The sequence below is a fragment of the Megalopta genalis genome, chromosome 2 (genome assembly GCF_051020955.1).
Source record: "Megalopta genalis isolate 19385.01 chromosome 2, iyMegGena1_principal, whole genome shotgun sequence".
Classification (NCBI taxonomy): Eukaryota; Metazoa; Arthropoda; class Insecta; order Hymenoptera; family Halictidae; genus Megalopta; species Megalopta genalis.
The window spans coordinates 10216642-10236893 of NC_135014.1; the positions used below are offsets into that span (position 1 = coordinate 10216642).

General features: G+C 47.9%; 1 protein-coding gene and 1 long non-coding RNA gene across 15 annotated transcripts in view; one reads left to right on the plus strand and one right to left on the minus strand.

Moving 5' to 3' along the window:
- Positions 1 to 20252, plus strand: part of scrib (scribble planar cell polarity protein) — a 42336-nt gene that overhangs the window by 3019 nt on the left and 19065 nt on the right. For all 14 annotated transcript variants that reach the window (XR_013032588.1, XR_013032587.1, XR_013032589.1 and 11 more), the window contains exons 3-5: positions 19526 to 19604; positions 19700 to 19789; positions 19896 to 20016. Coding sequence is in view for 9 of the 14 variants with exons in the window: in XM_033481174.2 (XP_033337065.1) it covers positions 19526 to 19604; positions 19700 to 19789; positions 19896 to 20016 (290 nt within the window). In the remaining 5 variants the exon portion in view is untranslated. The remainder of the gene's footprint in view (positions 1 to 19525; positions 19605 to 19699; positions 19790 to 19895; positions 20017 to 20252) is intronic.
- Positions 12214 to 18642, minus strand: LOC117226620 (uncharacterized). The gene is made up of 3 exons (XR_004491829.2): positions 18112 to 18642; positions 17144 to 17359; positions 12214 to 17024 (listed from the first exon to the last, which is right to left on the minus strand). It is a non-coding gene; the product is annotated as an uncharacterized LOC117226620 (long non-coding RNA).

Here is a 20252-nt window from a genome sequence, read left to right on the forward strand (position 1 = left end):
ATATGATATTATATATATTATAATATTATAATATTACTATTATATATTACTATATATTATAGTATATATTATATATTACTAACTATTATATATCGTTTCGAAAAAGCAGCAGCTATCGCATGGGTCACAGAATTTAGTATAAAATGCACCGGGTTCTATAAAATGGAGAATACCATAGGTCGGCAAAGCTACGTTGTACATATATCGTGTTAAAATGGTTTCGACCACCAAAGGGTTAACGTTAGATTTATCGAACAATAGGTATTAAATGTTGTCGAAATGAATCGCGATCGACAGATCGCTGGAACATTTTCCGACGTTGACGCATAAGTTTCCGGCCACCCTGTCGCAACGAAAGCCACGTCGGAACGTTCTTTAACCACCGTTGTCCCCGCGAGGGAAGCCTTTTCCTTTCTCGCCGGTGGCCGTTGGATTTACTTAACGTTCCACTTCGCCGTTTTTCTGTTTACCTTGTGCTCGTCCCTCGCCACCCGCGCCCGTTGCCGCATGCACGCTGAACTTTGTTACTTCGCATGCAGCACGGCCAAGGAAGAAGGAATGCAACCCATAGTCTCGCGCGCGCCGCGCGGATGCCTCGTTTTGCCATGAGACTCGGCCATCCGTCCGTCCGCCTTGCCTTCTCCTCCACCGCCATTCTCTTATGGAATGCCTCACCGGCCGCAAAATACCCGGCAACACTCGCAAACGAATGTTAGACGCGCTTCACTGGACGCTCTCTTTTCAGCGGACGGTTCAGCTTCGACATCATCTTGTTTCCCGTTCGGTTACATTTTTCGCGGGACTGTTCGCGCCTCGTGAACGGAACTCGAACGTCGGAGAACGCGTCGTAGGTTATGGGATGTTGGTCACGCGAATTATGTATAGTTCTTTTTGTTCCTTTGCGAATTTTTCGTCCGGTCTTGTGTGTCGGTACGCGGACAGCGGGCAGCGGCTTTTTACGGAACCTGCTGCTGGTGGATCGTCGTGCATCTAGAGCATCCGGGAACTCGTACGTTACCGTGAAACTCGCTGTAATTGGGTTAGACGGGACTCTCTAGCGTTTTCGTAATTTCTCAGGATGAACCGGTCGCGCGGCGCAGGCATACACGACGAATAAAAGAACAGGAGGTCCCGGGTTCCGTTCGGGCGTGTCCCTGCGAAAGGTGCTACGAAAATCCGGGCTATAAATAATTCCCTCTCGTAATTACCGCTTCCTGATGCTCCTCGCCTGCTTGTTATCAATAAACGCTACGCTCGCGTTCTTTTTACGGCACGGCCGTCTGTGACACATGTTCCTCCACGGTGTAATTGGGTCCGGAGAGCCGTGCGTGCACACCGACGTGTCGTCACGCGTGCCTACGTTTTATCTACGATCGTTCGTGGGCGAGATAAAAAAGTTCTTCCCGGCCCATTCATCGCGTCGCGTTCGATACGCGTTATTTTTCCACCGGAGACGCAAACTATTCGACCGGTTACCAGTGCAAACTCGAGAACCATAATTTCCCGACGGGGAATTGTCGCTTGCTCTCTCTCTCTCTCTCTCTCTCTCTCTCTCTCTCTCTCTCTCTCTCTCTCTCTCTCTCGTAAATCGTTGGGAAAATCGATATTACAAACAGCTCCGGACCGAGGAACCCGTATTATTGATTCAGAATAATTTTTCATTGTTTGCACGACCGACCGCGTGTACGATTCGAAGATGGCCGACGGAACGGCGGGAATCGCCGGCATACCGGCGTCGTCGTCGTCGTCGACTGAAACGATCGGCTGGAAAAAAAAGAAAATGTTTTTTCGAACAATGCCGAAGTGTATAATAAGCGGCGGCGTATTGTACAACGCTGGAAATGAATTCTTTTGTTCGCAATAAAGTCGAGAGCCGGCATGTTCCGGCCGGCTAAAGCGCGCCCGCGTCCATTTTGCTCGCCCTGGACGTGTGACTTTTTCGAAGTCCCTTTCTCGCTTTCTTTTATTCGAATATGTTATATATTATAGATCGGGTCTCCAAGAAATCTAAACAGCGGTTCCGGTTCGTAACCGAAAGTATAAGAAATTCATTTGGAAAGTTTGTCCGGCAGAACTTTGCAGATATTTATTCCCTTGCCGTCACAGCCGCGGAAAAAATAGATTTTTGAAATGATAAATAGACAATATAGGCAATAGCATTTTAGTTATATTTAACCACGTAATATGTTTATTTGCCACATTCTGTATCACGCGAGAAGAAGATACAAATCTTTATAGTCTATTTAACTCTTTCCACTTGAATGGCGACTTCAAGGTGCCATTAAAAATTGTCACGTCACATTTCAAAGTAATTTTATTAATCGAATTTGTTCATATTTGAAGAACTGGATAACTGTTGCATCAATCACGGAATTCAATTTCATATGTATAAAACGCATTAGGTTATATAAAATGGAAATACAGTGGGTCAGAAAAACTGTATTAAATTTTGCATTAATTTGACTAAGAGAGTGCAAAGGGTTAATATTTGAAAAATCTATTTTTCCCATAGGTGTCTGCCTGGCGTGGTAACGAGTACGCCACACGCCTGTAAAGAATTTTTCACGGGTCTTTTCAATGAAAAGATCACGTTCGCAAAGACGCGATCGCAGATCGTAGATCTATTTATAGCGAGCGGGTAATTAAATCAATAAGGAGGCTTGATGTTTGCGCGAGCGATTACGAGGGATCACGACTTAGTTTTTTTTAAATTCGGAAAGAAATATGTAATTGCTGCTGTTTAAAAGCTCGCCAATTCGAAAGGTCACTGGAATGAATGCCAAGCGCTCCCTCATCCCCCTCTCTCTTTCTCTTGATCGCTGTTCCCCCGCTGTTCCTTCGGTTCATAGAAGGATTACGATCCTTATGGCCTGGTAGAGAAAATATTTCGCGAATTTATCGGAGATTAGCGATTGTAAAGCTTCCTGTATACGGTTCAATATTTGAATGTTCCGTCGTCGAAGCCCACGCGCGCGGAACGGCGTCGTTTTGTCCATTTATGACGGCCATAAAAATGCTCGATAATCCTGGTGGCCTCGGTGCGAAGGAGGGAAACATTTACGGAGGGTGTCACACGCATGGCGGGATAAAGGGAAATCGATCGCGGACGAAATTTTCGTTGGCCGGTATCGATCCTCGCGTCGCTCAATTGTTTCCGAGTGACCATCATTCCGACACTGATAACAGGACCGTCTCATCTCTCTCTCTCTCTCTCTCTCTCTCTTCCTCATTAACAGCCGTCTCCCACGATTTTCCTTTGTCGGACAGGTGTCGTTGCGTTTCTGGTTCCTGCAAACGGAACGGACCCGACGATAGGATCGTCTCGAGAGGCAGGCCGAATAATTACCTCGTTTCGAAATACACAATCGAACGTTTTTAACTATGCGCTCGGATCTGTCCTCTTCCGAGGCGCGCGCGATAAATCTGCCGATAATTATGGTACTTTAAAAACGAACGATTTTTGCTCGACACGCGATCTTGTACAGCCACAAGCTGTACAACAAGGATTAAAATGTTGTTACTTCCAACATATTCTGTCATCTTCTATGTTTAATAATTGGATTAGATCGTGTCACCGATTGATTTGGGTTCTTAATTGCTCGACGATTCTCGAATAGCATTAAGCAATCGCCGGTAGATAACACGAATCGTTAAGGAGTAATTTGTCGTGAGATAATTCGTCGTGAGATATACATATATTTCGTCATTTGATATATTTTGTATTTATTTATCACGAGATGATAATTTATCGCGAGATAGTTCGCCACGGGATATACATAATTCATTCGAGTAGCGTTCAGCGACGTCGAACGGATCGCAGTTCTTCCGGAGAGAGCAAATCGACCGATCGATGTGGAACGTTTTACACGGTTTTATATCCTTCCGATCTGTTTCCGTTTCGTTGGTCGATCGATGCCGCTCCTCGAAACTCGGAAGTTGTCGCTTCTGTTGGCCTAAGAACAATAAAGGAACATCGCGAGCGCGCGCGCGCCGTCTGACAATTCTCTGCCAGTTTCCTTTATTCACAGGAAACCAGGCACGATCCTTATCAAACGTTATTACGATTGTCCCTTTCGAAGGACGATCTTTTGTCACGCGGTACCACAATGAGCTGCCTATCCGATCCGCGGCGCACGCTCTTCCTTAATTCCGCGTCGGCAATCATCGTCGCGATTATGTGGGTCAGTCAGTCAGAAAATTCTTCTTTCGAGCAACATATCCAAAAGTGATTACAGTAATGTCTCTTTAATCCATTGACTGCTAACTACGAGATATCTCGTAGTAAGCGTCTGTACCAAAACTGCCAGCTACGAGATATCTCGTAGTGGGTGCTGCAAGTTTAGATTGGCTACAGATGGCTATTTGAGTTAGGAACTATTAGAAAGGATGAATGAAAAATGTATACAGTGTAGAGAACATATTGATTATCAATAAAAAAAATTACTGTAAATGCCATTGCAATATTATATCAGTAACTTAATATTATTATATTTCGTAAAAATTCATGTTTTCTTTCAAATAAAACCGTGGCACCCAGGGCAAGACGCGCTGAATTTGCGTGGCAGTTAATGGGTTAATTGACGCCCAGATTGTCCACAGAAATGGACAATTTGGGAAGAGAAGATTTCGATTATTCGAGCCTTTTGGCTCGTTTTTATAGTTATAAATTGTCGACAATTATAAAAACGAGCCGCAAGGCTCGGATAATCGTATCTCCTCTTTCCAAAATTGTCCATTTTTGTGGACAATCTGAGCGTCAGTAAGGGAGACATTACTGGACTTTTACAGGGCGATCGTTCGTCTTGCAACTCTTGATCGTTTCGAATATTGTCCGTGTATTCGACGACGACACGAATTTCCCGAGTAAAAGCTTTAAATTATATTATTAATATTGTATAAATCTCGCGCACGATACTCCGGGGAAATCGTTAATAAAACCACGACACCAATACGATTAAATCTCCGGGTTTCCGATCGAACGATTGCAACGTGTATCTTATGCTATCTTCATACTAGTCTATTTATATCACTGTCAGTAGTAATGTATGTGTCTATCACCTGCGTACAACGAGTAAGAATAATAATACAAGATCGACGATTCGTTGCACGCGGTGTCGGGTCTTTGTTCCGGAAATGCAACGAAAGGAAAAGGTAACAATATCAATAATAGGGTTGGTAATTTATTCGACACAGTCGAGAGTAGTCGGTGGCAGACGTTAAAAAATGCGAGAAATTCCCGAGGACCTTGGATCGATTTTTCCCATCGTTTCTGCGTCGCGTCGTGCCGGTTAAAGAACGACATCCTGCCGGCGGGTCCTTCCTGAAGGATTCGGTGGACGTACGCCGACTTGTCACGACATCGGCCGCTTCCTGGTTCCAGTTAGTTTATCGTACCGGTACCCTGCCAGCTCTAACGACACCGACGATGATGACAGTGTACCGTAATACGCTTATTAAAACCGTCCGTGGAAATCACGCGCGCGCGTCGTTCGCTTTTTGCTCGCGTTTTTCGGTCCGCGGGGCCGACGGACGAATATCCAGGACACACACCGTCTTCCGACAACGCCTTTCAAACGTGAATTGATAGTCCCCTTGATTACTTTTAATTCTCTAATCCCTCTACTTAATCAGTTCCGCCTTCGCGCCGCGTCTCGCCACGAGCCGAGGGATCTTATCTCGCGGCGAAGCAAACGTGTCGTGTCTTATCTCGTTCGAATGCGTCGAGTGTGCCGAACCGCGCCGCCGCCCGTCTACGAATTCCACGGAAACCCCTTTTCTTCCTCGGGGAAATTGGGTTGCCTGCATGGCAAACGCAAGCCCGAATTTAGTAACCGAGGCACACCCTCGCCGAGGCTTACCGTAATAATTAGTCGGCGGATCTTTGCGCGAGATAAGCAGTTTCTTAAGCGATCCAGGAGAAAATCCGTTCACGTTCAACGTTATTCGATTATACCGCTCGTACGAAATTGTAGCGTGAAAACAGTCTATAAAAATTGGCCGACTTCGATCGACGATAACATCGCGACGAATCATCGCAGGATGATGAATTTTTTGGTAAATTAAAGCTTGAAATCTCTGCTTTCAGACGATGCTTTCTGTATTTTAAGTTCGGCGTGACGCACATCTCTGTGACGCAGTTCCGATAAAACGTGCCGGTGGTAGATGACGAAAATGCGAGGGTCACCTTTGAGGTGTCGTAACTTTGCGGGAAAAAATCGCAGTGGCGTTTCTTTTCTTTTTTTTTTTTAATTGAAGAGGAAGGATCGAAGTTCGTTTCAGTGTGAACGGCGTCTCCGAGACAAATTTTACGAAGGCCGCGCGTTTCGTCGAATTTCGGCGATTTTTGATACGACCAAAAATGGTCTCGCGCCGTTCGAAAACGCCGCGCGGACATCGAGACGAGAGATCATCGAGCAGAAGAAAGGAGCGTTGCGAAATCTCGGGATTTCGCCTCGTGGAGGCGACCGAATATCACGCGGCTCGGCTAGCCAGAAATCGTGTCACCTGTATGTGGGTGAAGTGGCGGTCGCGAGAGGCGTTCGAGAAACAAGCGGCGGATTCTCGAGGAAGTAAACTCTCGAGCTCGAATTAATCCCGAGAAAAGCGATGCTTCCCTTTTCTGAACGACGTCGGAGATCTCTTCGGGTCGCAAATTTTCCGTAAGACACGAGCCTCGAGATACAAATTTTCTGTAAAATACCCGCAAATTTTTCGAACGATACATTTTTTTCCCCCTCGAGCTCGAATTCGCCCCGTGGGAAGCGATGCTTCCCTCGCGCCCGCGAATAAAAGGGAAAAGAAAAGAAGGCGTGGACGGAAGAAGTTGATAGAAGTCGAAGCGAAAACGAAATTCTGCCCGCGAAACGTAATAACGATAGCAACTCTCGGCTCGCGTTCAAGCACATAAATTAGTTGCGAACGGAAAATCGTGCCGAGGAGGCAGAATAATGATTGCTGCTGGCTCCGGCTATTCGAGTCGCATAAATTGGATTGAAAATGCAATTGTACTTGAAGACCTCTCGCGATCGAGATAGGCGGCGGCGGCGGCGGCAGCGGCCTCGTGTTGTCGGTCGTCGGTCGTTCTTTTGCAAAACCGCGAGCATAAATTTCGCCGGGGAACGAGCCTCGAATTGATCGGTCTCTGCGTGAACGCGGCCACCGTGAAATGGAATTTCATGTCAGATCGCCGTGCTTAATTGCCGCTTAATGGACGCGTTGCCTTCAAATTTCACGCGTGCGCGTTATATTCAATAATAAATTGTCGGCTGATGCATCGCCGCGGCGATTTCCAAGCTGCGATCAATCTTCCACCGCTTCCTTTGATCCGTCGGTTCGAGTTTCTTCGGCTTCGTAAAAAACGTACACGATCGTTTGCGACCGTTTCTGACCGTTTGTGATCGCTTCCGAGCGGATAGGTCAGTTCGAAACAGTTCGAGTCTGTTTTGTACTATTTATCACAGTTCGATACAGCATTCGCGAACAGATTAATGCGCGATCGTGTGCATCCTGCGCTGTCGGTCGATTAAAAATTCCTTTTCGCGGGAACGAAGCGTGTCACGTTCGGATTAACGCGTGACGGTGCCGGAGAACAATTTTCGTTCGCGCATTGACGAACGCGTGCCATCACGTTCGGTTTGTCGAAATAGTGCCATTAATCGCCGTCGGAGAAAGCACCCTCGATGTCGTAGCTCGTCTTCGACCATTATGGAACCATTAGAACCATTAGAACCTCGACTATCCGAACCTCTGATATCTAAATTCCCTATCGACCCAGACGTCTCTTTCACGCGCAAACATCTCATAAATATTTAATTATTTCTAATATAAATATTTATAAACATAAGAATAATCTTAATCCGAATAGCAAACAAAATGTTTTTCTCATTGGAACAACGATGTTCAATTCTTCAAAATATCGCAATTGTCTACAATCTTGTTGCATATCTACCGGAATAAAGGGATATCGTTTGTAGCCCTCGTAAAATTTGCATAAACGTCCGTGAAATCAATTCGGCAATAAACATAATTGAGACTCCGTGATATATATCCCCTCCTTGTAACGACAAAAGGAAATCGGCCGTGGCAAAGTGGCGAACGAAACGCGTTCGAAGGCCGTCGCTCGGAAAAACACGCGAAACAACGCGCCTCTCGGCCGAGATTTGATCCTTGTCGCTCCGAGCCATCGATAAAATGAATATCGATCAGCGTAACTCGCATCCATTACGCGTGATTGAGATGGACGTCGATTGCATCACCGAGCTTGACCGGTGTGAATGTATATGTATTAGGACTATCACGAGGGCTTGTCGAGATCGGAGATCCAGTCACGCGATCGCGATTCATATTCGACGGTCGATCCTTCACGATCTTTCGATCGTTCGTTTTTTTTTTACACGGAACACCGCGGCATCGTGGCCGCTCGAACGTTGTTCTATCACCTGTTGCCAAAGTGCTGTGTATTCTCTCTGGTTCGGACCGTGTTCCATCTTGTTGCGATTCGAGGTACTGACTGAATAAAACTCTCTTTTTATTCTGATAAGAATAACACACGATAGTGCGTCGCGCGTCTCTGTAGCTGAAGCGAATTCAATGAAACTCGAAAGAAACGTGTTGTAAATCGTCTTTTATTGTACGAAATTTTAGATGAAATGGCATTTCCATCGGACGAACTTTCAATGCATATAAAAATAACATTCTCTATCTCAGAATGAAATATATTAATACACATGAAAATGTATATATATATACATTTTCATGTGTATTAATATATTTCATTCTGAGATAGAGAGCGAGAGAAAGAGGGAGAGAGAGAGAGAGAGAGAGAGGGAGAGAGAGAGAGAGGGAGAGGGAGAGAGAGAGAGAGAAACCGATAGATTGTGGTTTATTGTTGAAGCCGGGGTCTGGCAAGCGCAGCATTTCGAATTGGCACGTTGTTTAGGACGGCACCCACGTAATTACCGGCTAAGATATTTATCGTCGGAGGTCCGCTGCTCTTGGCGTTTCAATGGAGAGCTAATTTATCTGGTTTCAAATGTTGTGCACGCTGGATACACTGTCGCAATTGTTGCCTCATCCGCCTAAGCGTCGACCGTGATTCGATTCCCCGTGAAATTTCGTGTAATCGTTGACGAGTTGAAAACCCGATACTGTGTTCAGCGAGTCATCGATGGTATTTACAATCGATACTGCGCGTTCCCTTGATTTTTTTCTCCTTTTTTTTCCTCGCTCGGAATCAATGATTCACCGCGCTGGAATCGCGCCGGCCTCCGCTCGCTAATTATGCAGGTTGCGTCGAAACCTTTCTTTTCTTTCCATTTCGAATTGAAATCTAAAGAACTAATTCACTGTTTTAGATCACCGGCTCCGCCATAAATGCATAAAGCCCGGCAATTATTTTCTGTCCACCGGTGAACGCGAAAAAATCGAATCGTTCGCCGTCCGGGGATCTACACGGCTCGCACCAATTTCGTCGGCTAATCCTTCCGGGGCTGTGTCGTATATCATTTCTTAACGCGATTATTGCACAACCTAGCCGCACACGCGACGTCACAGTTTCTTCTCGCAGAGAGAAGAAAAAGAAGACAAGATCGAAAAGACGGCGGGGAGTTAGTTAGTCAGTGCCGTGAGTCACTCTTCGGAATGTGTTCGGAACACGTTCGCAATCCTCATTGATTCGAATTCGGTTACTCGGCGAATACGTAAGCGGCCCTTCTAATTCGGGAATCTGTTACTCGACCGATTCACGACTTTTCTTTCTCGAGATCGAACCGCCGATCGAACAATTTCTTCGACGAAATTCGATTCGTAGAATTGATTTGAAAGGTTGTACGAATCAAATTTTACTTCAACGATCTCTTTGAAATATCACACGAATAAGGAAAATATTATTCGAATAAAAAATGTTCATTGTATCCTGTTCATTGTACTTGCGTTAACGTTCGAAGGGCCCAGACTAAGATCGCTGATCGCGCGAAATAACGGCGACAATCACGAGAGAAATGTCTGTGTGTTCTAGAATAATGCGACGATATGTCGCGGGCGCGGCGCGGCTGAAAGAGAGGAAAAAAGGGAAGGAAAATAATGCGACGATCGCGCGTCGGCAATAACAATTGCGAAATGGTGCTCGACCAGTTTTCCAATTGATTGTTTCTCAGACTCGCTCTCGTTGGAAACTGGTCTCTCTCTCTCTCTCTCTCTCTCTCTCTCTCTCTCTTCTCCGTGAACGAGGTCGGCCGGAGGCGCGATAGGAAACGCGCGGCCGCGAAATTCGTAACGGGCAAAACGCTTGTTCCAACGTCCATCTCGTTAGCGAACCGTTCGAACTTCGCTTTATCGAGTTACCGAAGTTCCCCGTGGCCGTGGTAGTTCGCGAATCATTATTCCCGCGCGAGATCTCTCCGCGGGCTCTGTAACGATCGTCAGAAAAAAAAGAAAGGAAATCAATCCCCCGCGACGAAGTTTGCTCGTCGCTGGGGACCGTTTCCAATCTGGTCGCGAGCACTCTCATTTCTCCATCCGTTCGACGACTTTAGGCAAGCTTACGAAGCTATTGTACGAACGATGTTTGCTGCGAGATACAAATTTTCCGGAGATTCAAGCGTCGCCCGCGAATTCTGGGAACCGCAGCCGAACGAGACAATCCGGGAGTCTTCTAATCGTCGCGCGCGAATTCTGGGAACCGCAGCCGAACGAGACAATCCGAGAGTCTTCTAGTCGTCGCAACAGTGAAGAAAATGGCGCGAGGAGTTTAACCCTTTCGCTACGGGCGGGTTCTCCACCGCGGTACTACCGCTGAACGGAGCGCCGCGACATCACTGCACGCTACGCGACGCCGATCGTCAGCGGGAGTACCGCGGCGGAGAACCCAAGCTGCTTGAATGTTTTCGTACGAAAAAATTTCTCTCCAAAGGGTATTTATAAATAAAGCGTATTCCAGGGTATTTATAACGTCTTAGCATGCGCTCTTTAATTTACAGTATGAGAGGAAATAAAACATTATGCAATATAATGCATCTTATGGAAGGCCACTATAGTGGCCCATAGTACCTCAGTGGCATCTTATGAAAGGCCACTATAGTGGCCCGTAGTACCTCAGTGGCATCATACGAAAGGCCACTATAGTGGCCCGTAGCACCTCAGTGACATCTTATGGAGGGCCACTATAGTGGCCCGTAGTAGCGAAAGGGTTAAGGGTGGTTTCGCGGAGCCAGCGAAGTCGTGCGACCCAAGTAGAATCATCCGGCAATGGCCAGACAAGAGTCCGGGCGTTGATTTTTCATAAGGTTTTTTTTAAGGCACCCGGTTTCTCGCCGGATTATCACCGTGAATCCTGTTCGAATTGTATCGCGGCGGTTCTTGTTCGATATGCAGCCGGCACGTGGACGTGCAGTGGCCTCGCGATGTACGCTCGAACGATTTCACGGTCTCGTTAAGTGGCCGCGGAGCAGCGTCCGGTGCAAGGTGTGCTCTCTCTCGCGACGTCCTCCCCCGTTTATTTTCGCCTTGCGCGCGTTTCCTCTCCCATGGTAGAACCGTATGCGAAAATATATAATGTACACATGGTAGTATATGTGTAGAGACGTGCTCTTTCGACGGATGGATCCTTCGGTGGTCGGGACAAAGCGGTGTTCCGATCGAAGCTGCTATAGAACGCGCGCATGCTAGGCCGGCTCGAAAAGTGGGACACTTTTGTGCCTCGCCACCCCCGCATTTCCCCCCGCCGCTGCTACCCTCGACGGCCCCTCAAAAGCGACACCGAGAGATATCAATCACCGGCCCAGATACCGCGGATCGTGTTCATTCGACTTCGAGAAACTGTGCCTCCACGCTGCCCCGGACACTTCTGGGGCTGTACGGGTACTTAGAAAAAACCCATTAGCATCCCTCTCACCGACCGTGGATCTAGTTAGCGTAATTCCTTTAAAAACAATAGGATCTTTAACCGTCGCGTCGCTATCGATCGCGCTGCGTGATTTCCCATGGGCCGCATGGATCCGCTCGCCAAGGTCGTCACGGTGAACTAAGACCCGCGGGGGGTAATTTTATTAACCGCGTTGATTCTTCGGATGATTTTTCTTATGAATTTCACGGACGATGCGATTTCGCTGTAGAAAGCGGAGGGATGCTTTTATTCGGCAAATTTTCTTCGATGCTGTCGGATAAATGTTCGATCGATTAAAGATCGATATAGATGAATGTTTAGCCGAATACAAATTTCGTTCGAGTAAGATTTTATTCGATTAAGAATTTATTCATACAGATATTTTCATGCAGAAAGTAAGAAATGATAGAATATAAAATGTTTTCTCCTAGTTCATCGATTCCATTTCATTCATATTAATTTTTTCGAATTATTCGAATAGAGTATTTGCTCGAATAAAATAATGATCGACTGGAATTCTAAATAACGCCGTAAGAGACGGGCCTAGAAAGTAGCAAGACGATCCATTTGTCGGGCCTGAAATTCCTGGGATGGAACATTTGTTAATTCGTATCGGCCTCATTAGCGTAACGAGTTCTTCGCTTCGGCGACATTATCGCAGACGCGTTCTTTTCTTTCGTTACAGTCGAACTTGCCAGCCGTTTGTCTGCGCCCAAAGACGCCGTCGTTGCTTCCTCGTTCATTGTCCGGCTCTCGAGCCGAACGTTGTGTTCGCGGGACACGCTAATAGCGTCACAAAGCGATTATTAAAGCATCAACGTTATCCGCGGAGGAACGACAAGCGGCGTCGATTAGTAATGAATAGACGCAGCCGAGCAGTAATTAGTATTATCCGATGGGACCCCCCGCGAGACTGTCTGTCGCGAAAGAAACGCGAATTCCTCCTCGATGACGCGTGCCGCCCTTTGACGATCATTCGTCTTCCAGCAGAGCTTTCAAGCTTTCATTCGAGAAGAAACGTCGTCGTCATGATTTTTCGCGGAGTTTCGTCGGTCAAAAGATTCGTCGAGTATAAAAAATAATAGAAAAATTTCGACGATATTATCTTCTCGCAACAGCGAACTCTACGATAGACTCCGGGGACCAGTCCTAAACAGATCAGAACTCCATGGGCTCGACGAAGGGGCGCGATGCACCGGCGCCGTGAGAAATTGCAGATAACAAGTCGTTGCATAATTCTGGCTATCTGCGTGTTGCGCAACGCGCTCGGGTCAGAGGTTAGATCTGGGTAAGGAGGCGGCGTGTTCGGTCAATCGCTGACTGTTCTTGTGAATCGAGCGTGAAGGGAACAATAAACAATTTCGATGCTGATCTTGACTCTTGGCGAGCTTCTTCCCGGTTTCGCAGGAAGCGAACGCCGGTGTATTGCTTCTAGAAATATTGGTTTGCCTGGGACGGTGGAACGGTTGGACTCGTCAAAACGACAGACATTTGCGTTTAGCGCTCTCTCTCTCTCTCTCTCTCTCTCTCTCTCTCTCTCTCACGGATCTCCTGGATCTCTCGCGGGAGACCAGGGCGCAATGAAAAATGCATCTCATTTGCGTGGAACTCGGATGCAGAACGCGGTGCCGCCGTTTTCACTTGTTTCAATTAACGTGGCACGCTCGAGCGAGACAGTTCATTGACCGTCACGAAAAACTAGAGAAAGTAGCAATTCAATTACGTGGGAATGGACGCGTTTGCTCTGTTCTATTCGGATCCGCGGATCCGATTCGGGAACGTTCGCTGCGACTCGAAAACTCAAACGGTCTAGTCGGACGATGTGGTTGAAGTTGACCTTACCGGTTTTCTCAACGAATCTTACGATTATAAATAAATTTACATTTTAATTATTGTTACATTTAAATTATGAACAGAAATATTACGCGCGGGGCAAGGATGTACCGTGAAAGTCTTCGAGGATTAAAAGATTCACCCTTCGCCCCCGTGTTCATTGCTCGTTCGATCGAATCCCGCAGGGAGCGCAAAAATTCCGAGCAAACACGATCCCGTGGAAACTCGTCGCTTGATCATCGTCGTTGATAAACCGCGACCGCAACAGGTTCGGGTTCAGGAAACTCTGCCCCGTCGGTCGAGAGCCACCCACGCACTTGCGTGCGAATCCGCGCGGGCGTCGTCTCTCTACGCTCCAATTTGGATCGACGCCGAGCCAGCCTCGGGAGAAAACAGATCCCCGCGGATTTTTCAGATCACCATCGGGTCGGTATTCGAGCCGCGGAGACCTTCAATTAACTCTAATCGAGGCGAGGAGCGCGGCAATTTTTCTTGATTATCGGTGATCAAAGCGGTGATCGCAGCGGCGAGCCGCGTTGCGAAATCCCGTCGCGTGTCTGCCCGGATTCGGATTCGCGAAACCGTGATTTCACCGGCACGATCTCTTCCTCCGATCGTCGCGATCTCATCGCCGAAAAGCTTCTTAAGCCAGTTCTCTCAAGAGCGTCGAATAAATATTGATGCGCTCGAGCGAGGCGCTCTCAAGACGACGCTGGGCGATTTGCAAGGTGTCCCGATCGATTGCAGAACTCGCCTGCAACTCTTTATGCAAAGGAACAATTTCCTGCACCAATACCAAGAGGCGGGAGTTAAATAAAAATAAATTGGACGCAATGTAACAGCGTTGTGAAATTCTTCCGAAGCGAGATCTCTGTATTTCATTGAGTCATTGAATTATTTTCGTCATCGAGTCATCGCAACTGCGTGACGAATTTATTCAATTATTTCCTTCACCGAATTGTCGAGGAAAAAAAACTGTTCTCTCGCATCGGAAATTTTTATTCGTGTTACAAAACGATTCCCGCGTGTTACGATTTCCTGCAACACAAATTCGCGCAACTTATCGCCGCGTTATTATAGGGAAGGAGAATCCAGCGAGCACATCGAAGTCGGGGGAGAATTTCTTTCGAATCGAATACGAGAAGTGGTCGAGATGAATCGGGGCCCGGATGATCGTAATCATCGTGCAACACGTTTCCCAGCGTGGAGAACGGCGGTCCGAGATGGTCGGGGGCCGGTTGACAGTGAAAACTCGTTGCGTGCAAGAAATCTAAGTTCGCTGTAGCAACAGGTTCAGGGAACCCACCCCATTAACGAAAGACGTTGCACTCGCGGTCGTGTAGGTGCAACGCACCGAGCACGAGCGATCGGAATGCACCGAGCGAGCACCTTTCTCTCTTGCTCCCGTTCCCTCTCGTCTTTATCCGCGGCCACCATTTTGTTTTATTGTTGCCGATCCTACGAGATTTCCTGCTCCGTCGAATCGTCGCCCGATCGGATCATGCCAGACGGGATGCATGCCGGGAAAACGATGTTTCCTGCGGCCCCGTTAACTCAACCTAATCCAAGAATGCACCGTCGCGTCCGGTCGGCCTTTCTCCGCGATCGATGACTCGCTAAATATTCGCGGACCGTTGCCAATCGAAGTCGCAGAATCCCCTTCGCCGGGAATACCGGCCGTTCTGAATTTCTCCGGCCTCTTCTAGGAATCCTTCGCGACCTCCAGGAATCCACCGAAAACCTTTGGGAATCCGTAGAACACTTTCCGAGTCTCTGGGAATCTTACCGCGACTTTTCAACCGTTTCTTGTGACGTTTCTCCGCTCTGATCGATGCGATCGTTTCAGTCCTTTGGCGTCGAATTTTTTCCTGCGATGGCAGAATTATTTTTATTATAATATGTTATTAATGTTATTAATAAGATTGTTATATACAGAATATTATACAGGTTGTGTGACCGGAGATATTTGACTCGGAACGACGATTACTACGATAGGGGTCGAACGTTCTTTTCTTCGCACATTTCCTCGCACTGTTAGATAATCTCAATAATTCCAAATAGTCACGAGAGGGATACAAACGTTCCACTTAATTAATCCCGAGGGTTAACACCGTTGCATTCTCCCCTAAATCATTCCCGAAATATTCATGCGTGGTAAACCTCCCGGGTGCGATGGAAGTTTCGCTGAGAAATCGGATTTACTATTCTCCGCCTCGTGTCCGGCGCTTGTTCACGTGTTGCACGTGTTACGTAAGATCCGCTCGACTCATCTCGCAAGCTTTTCACCCCTGTCGCTATCGCTCGTCTCACCCTTTCCTTTTTTTTTTACTCGCCAGCGCGCCACCCTTCGCGTCGATCGCACGCCGACCGAGATCCGATAAATCCGTACCGCGAGTACTATTATTGGCGCGCAGAGAGATAAATAAATGCATGTTCCGGCAGTTTGTCTCAAACCGATCCATCGATGGATCATCGATCCGCGGGTTATGCATATGTATTATGTAAACGAGTAGGAGAACCGTGCGCCCGTAATCTTTCGCCCTCAACGCGTATTATTGCCCCCCTATGCCGCGTGTCCGCCACGTAGAAGTGCAGTTGCAGCACAGTTGCAATTACAGTTCCGCTGTAGTTGCAATTGCAGCACAGTTGTAGCTGCAATTGTAGCTCAGCTGCGGTTCAGTTGCAATTGTTGCTCAGTTAGACGCAATCGCTTTACAATTTATTCGTTCGTTGTATTCTTTCGTCGATCGAATTATGTAATCTAATCTATCTCCTGGGGCTACCTCTGACCTCACACGATGCAATTAAGCATTTATGTGTAATCAAATGGGGGTATAACCCGTATATATTGAACATTAAATTTCCTGCCTCATTTTTCCCTCTAGGAGGGATGCAACGGACGAGTTACAGCCGAGTTCCCTCGCTCCAGCGAGTAATGAATTTAAGGCGACTCGCTCATTTTCGCGAACAGAAACGTTTGCTGGAGCACTTTGCGTCTCGATAACAGGGCTGATCGAATTCGCTGTCGAAGAGAGAATTAGGAGCAGCGCGGTGGAACAGAAACGACGGCGGTTCGTGGAAGAATTACGTCGGCTTTTTTTTATTGCGGAATCGTTTCCTACCGCACCCCCGCAATAATTCGTCGGTCACGCCCATCATTTTCCAGTGTGGGTCCTCGAACGGGCGCCGCCGATTTTCCGTGGCCACACAGAATCCCAGTTGATTGCCGCGCGCGTGCACACACACACACACACACACACACACACGCGCGCGGGCGCGCGCGCGCGCGCCCATGGTCGACCGTGGCAACCTGTAATTAAGCAACCAGTAAATAACACAAAATAGCACCTGTTCGACGTGGAACGCGTCCGTCACCGTAAACATTATAAATAGCGCGAAACACATCCACCCTCGGCCTTTGCGATTTACCTTGGTGGACAGAGGCCGGAGGACTCCGTCGTGCGCGGGGGTGGACGGGGAGGAGACGCGTTCACCGATACGTGAACACGCACCGGGTCCCATACCGTGTCGTCCCGGCAAATGGGAAAACCCATGCGCGTCGACGGGAAGCGTTGCGAGGCACCAGCTTTTTCTCTCACCGACGATCCCGCACAATTTGGCTGACGAGCGGCGAACGATTCACAGCTGAAACGAATCGATTTCATTTGAACTTTTTCACTTCTCAGCGCGCGCGACCCTTCCGCGACCCGTAGACCCCTCGGCGCTTTCACAGGCGGAACGGAACAAAATTTCCCCGACTTTCTCTTCCGTCCGCGACCGTTTCATTTCGAGGGCTCGATTATAGTAGGAAGAAGGGTGTCGCGCGGTTCGTCGCGAGCCTCGACTTCGAATAGAAGTTGCGAACGAAAGATGAAAGAATGCTCCCGGATCGATCGGTCACGGGGAAAGAGCGACGGCGGGCACTCGATTCGTCGGACAATCGGCAGAACATACCGGCGGGAACGCTTATGACTTCGCTGAAGTAAGGTTTCTACGAAAAGATAAACCGCCGCGCGCTGCGGTTGTCCGATTATTTCAGCCCGCGCTTTCCTCTCCTCGTAACACATTTTCCCGACGCGTCGCGTCGCGTCTCGTCGCGGGGATCTTTTATAACGTGACCTCGATACACTTTGAATCAATCATTGTGTATCGCGTGCATGTAAATGCACTTGAAACGAGAAGAACCAGCGATCGGGGACTCGTTCGTTCGCGTGGCCACGCCTGCGCCGCCGATCTTCCGATTCTTCTCGCTCTGCGAAGAGAGAGAGAGAGAGAGAGAGAGAGAGAGAGAGAGAGAGAGAGAGAGAGAGAGAGAGAGGAAAGCATTAAAAATATCTACGCCATGTGCAGGCACGCTGACATCCGCGCTGCAGCATCGTTGTTTTCTTATCACTCACTCGATCGCATATCTTCTCCTTAAAACCATTAGATGGCGTAACCGCAAACTGGTTCAACGTCGAGTTCTCGATCGATAAGCACATAGCGCTTTGCTCCGCTTTGCTCTCTCGACGAACCTAAGAGACTTTAGGCGTACAACCAGGTGCGCTTTAGAGATTTTCTTTGTGACCATCGAGACTCTCCCGAAACCTCCAAGTCCGTTTGAACGCTCCATATCTTGGAACTCTCGCTCTGGATCCTTCGGACTTGTCCTGGACTCTACTTAACCTCTTCGGAATCAGACTCGCATTCTGCTCGCCCAGAGTTTTGGCTGCCATCGATCAGCGTTCTTCCCGCGTGGAAACTGGCAGGGATCGGTCAACGAATCATCGACAGACCTGTCGCATAGAAAAACGTCCTCCGGGGCACGTGTCTCCGGGACGGATGCATCTTGCACACGTACCCACGCGCCACTGTGTCACGAATGCATGCACGGCGAGCGTAACGACAGCGACGCGGAGCAATTACAAACTAACCGTGATTCCGGCAGACCGAAGGGGGCCATCGTTTGTTCCCCGTGTTTCGTTTCCCCGGGTCTCTTTTGTTCGAACGAGGTGGACGGTCGCGATCCAGGATATCCCTCGCGGACAACCTTTCGCTCTGATATCGATTTCTCGCGCGCAGGGAACGTCTCAATTGGGGGGCATCGATGGATCTCCACATCGATCGAGAACGGTCGGGTCGGAACGAAACGACCGGAAGTGGCGCGCAACTCGTCGATTCGACACCCCTCCACGAGTTGCGTAATTAATCACGCAACGACACGCGACGATTAACTCATTACAGGAAGCCGCGTTGTTGTCCGCTTTGGCAACAGATGACGAACGGTTTCGAGAAAAAAATGCCCGGCTAAACACCACCATTGCATAAGAATGCGGGACGCGCTTCTGCTGTTGTATGAGATCACACCGCATTCCAGCCGTTCCCTGCGAGGCACAGGAATTTAATGAATAAAGCTGCAGAACGTGGGGAGAGAGAGAGAGAGAGAGAGTTTTTCTCGATCACGGGAGAGAGCGATTAGGGTCGCCGCATAGCTCCGTTCGAATTCGACGATAGAAATTCCCAGGACGAAATCGTCGTACGATTATAGCTTTATCGCGGAATCAATACTTTTTAGCTGCCGAAGCCTGGCGGTTCTTGTCTCGCGATGAAAGCTTCCGGCGAACCGGAAGTCGATGACTTTGGTACCAAGACTAGTTTTTAGGGGAATGCTAAAGGTTCTTGAACCGTGCATGAATAAGTAAATAATAGTATAAATTATATATAATATATATATAATAGTATAATAAAATTAAAAGTAATAGTATAAACATAATCTGCGCCATTTTCTCGCGTCCGAAATCGATGGAGACGTTTGATTTGTGTTTGTTGCAGACATTGAAGACATTCCCGAGAACATCAAGAATCTACGGGCTTTGCAGGTCGCAGACTTCAGCAGCAATCCAATCTTAAGGTGAGTGAGTCGTTTCGTTTTTACGAAGTTCTCTTTCCCTCCGCGTGGAATATGAACGCACACGTTTCATGGATCTTTATGTTTTTCTCCGGCAGGCTTCCAGCAGGCTTCGTGCAACTGAGGAATCTAACCGTTCTAGGACTCAATGACATGTCCCTAACGAATCTGCCGTCTGACATCGGATGGTAACGAGACCCTATAATTACGTTTTCCCGATTGTTTAATCGAATTCGATTGTCACGATGCTGATCCGGGCCCTCGCCCCGCGGTTGTTCTCGTTGTTGTTCACAGTCTGGAGGCGTTGCAGTCGCTGGAGCTGAGGGAGAACTATCTGAAATCGTTGCCGGAATCGCTGTCGCAACTTTATAAATTGGAGCGGCTGGATCTTGGCTACAATGAGATCGACGAACTGGTACGACGAGTTCTCCTAACACTGGAACTACCGGCGGAGTCGAAATGACCCAGTTCAGATCTGTGCTTCCAGAATTATTAATAACATTCGTAGCTGAGGATTTGTTAAGAAATTGTTTGGCAGCACGGTTCTTTGGGGAATTTATAGAAGTAAAGAACAGTAAATGCAGTTTGACAAATTAATGTGGTAGAAACCAGTCATTGCGACCGCGCTCCGGTGTTTCCGGTGTCGAGGAA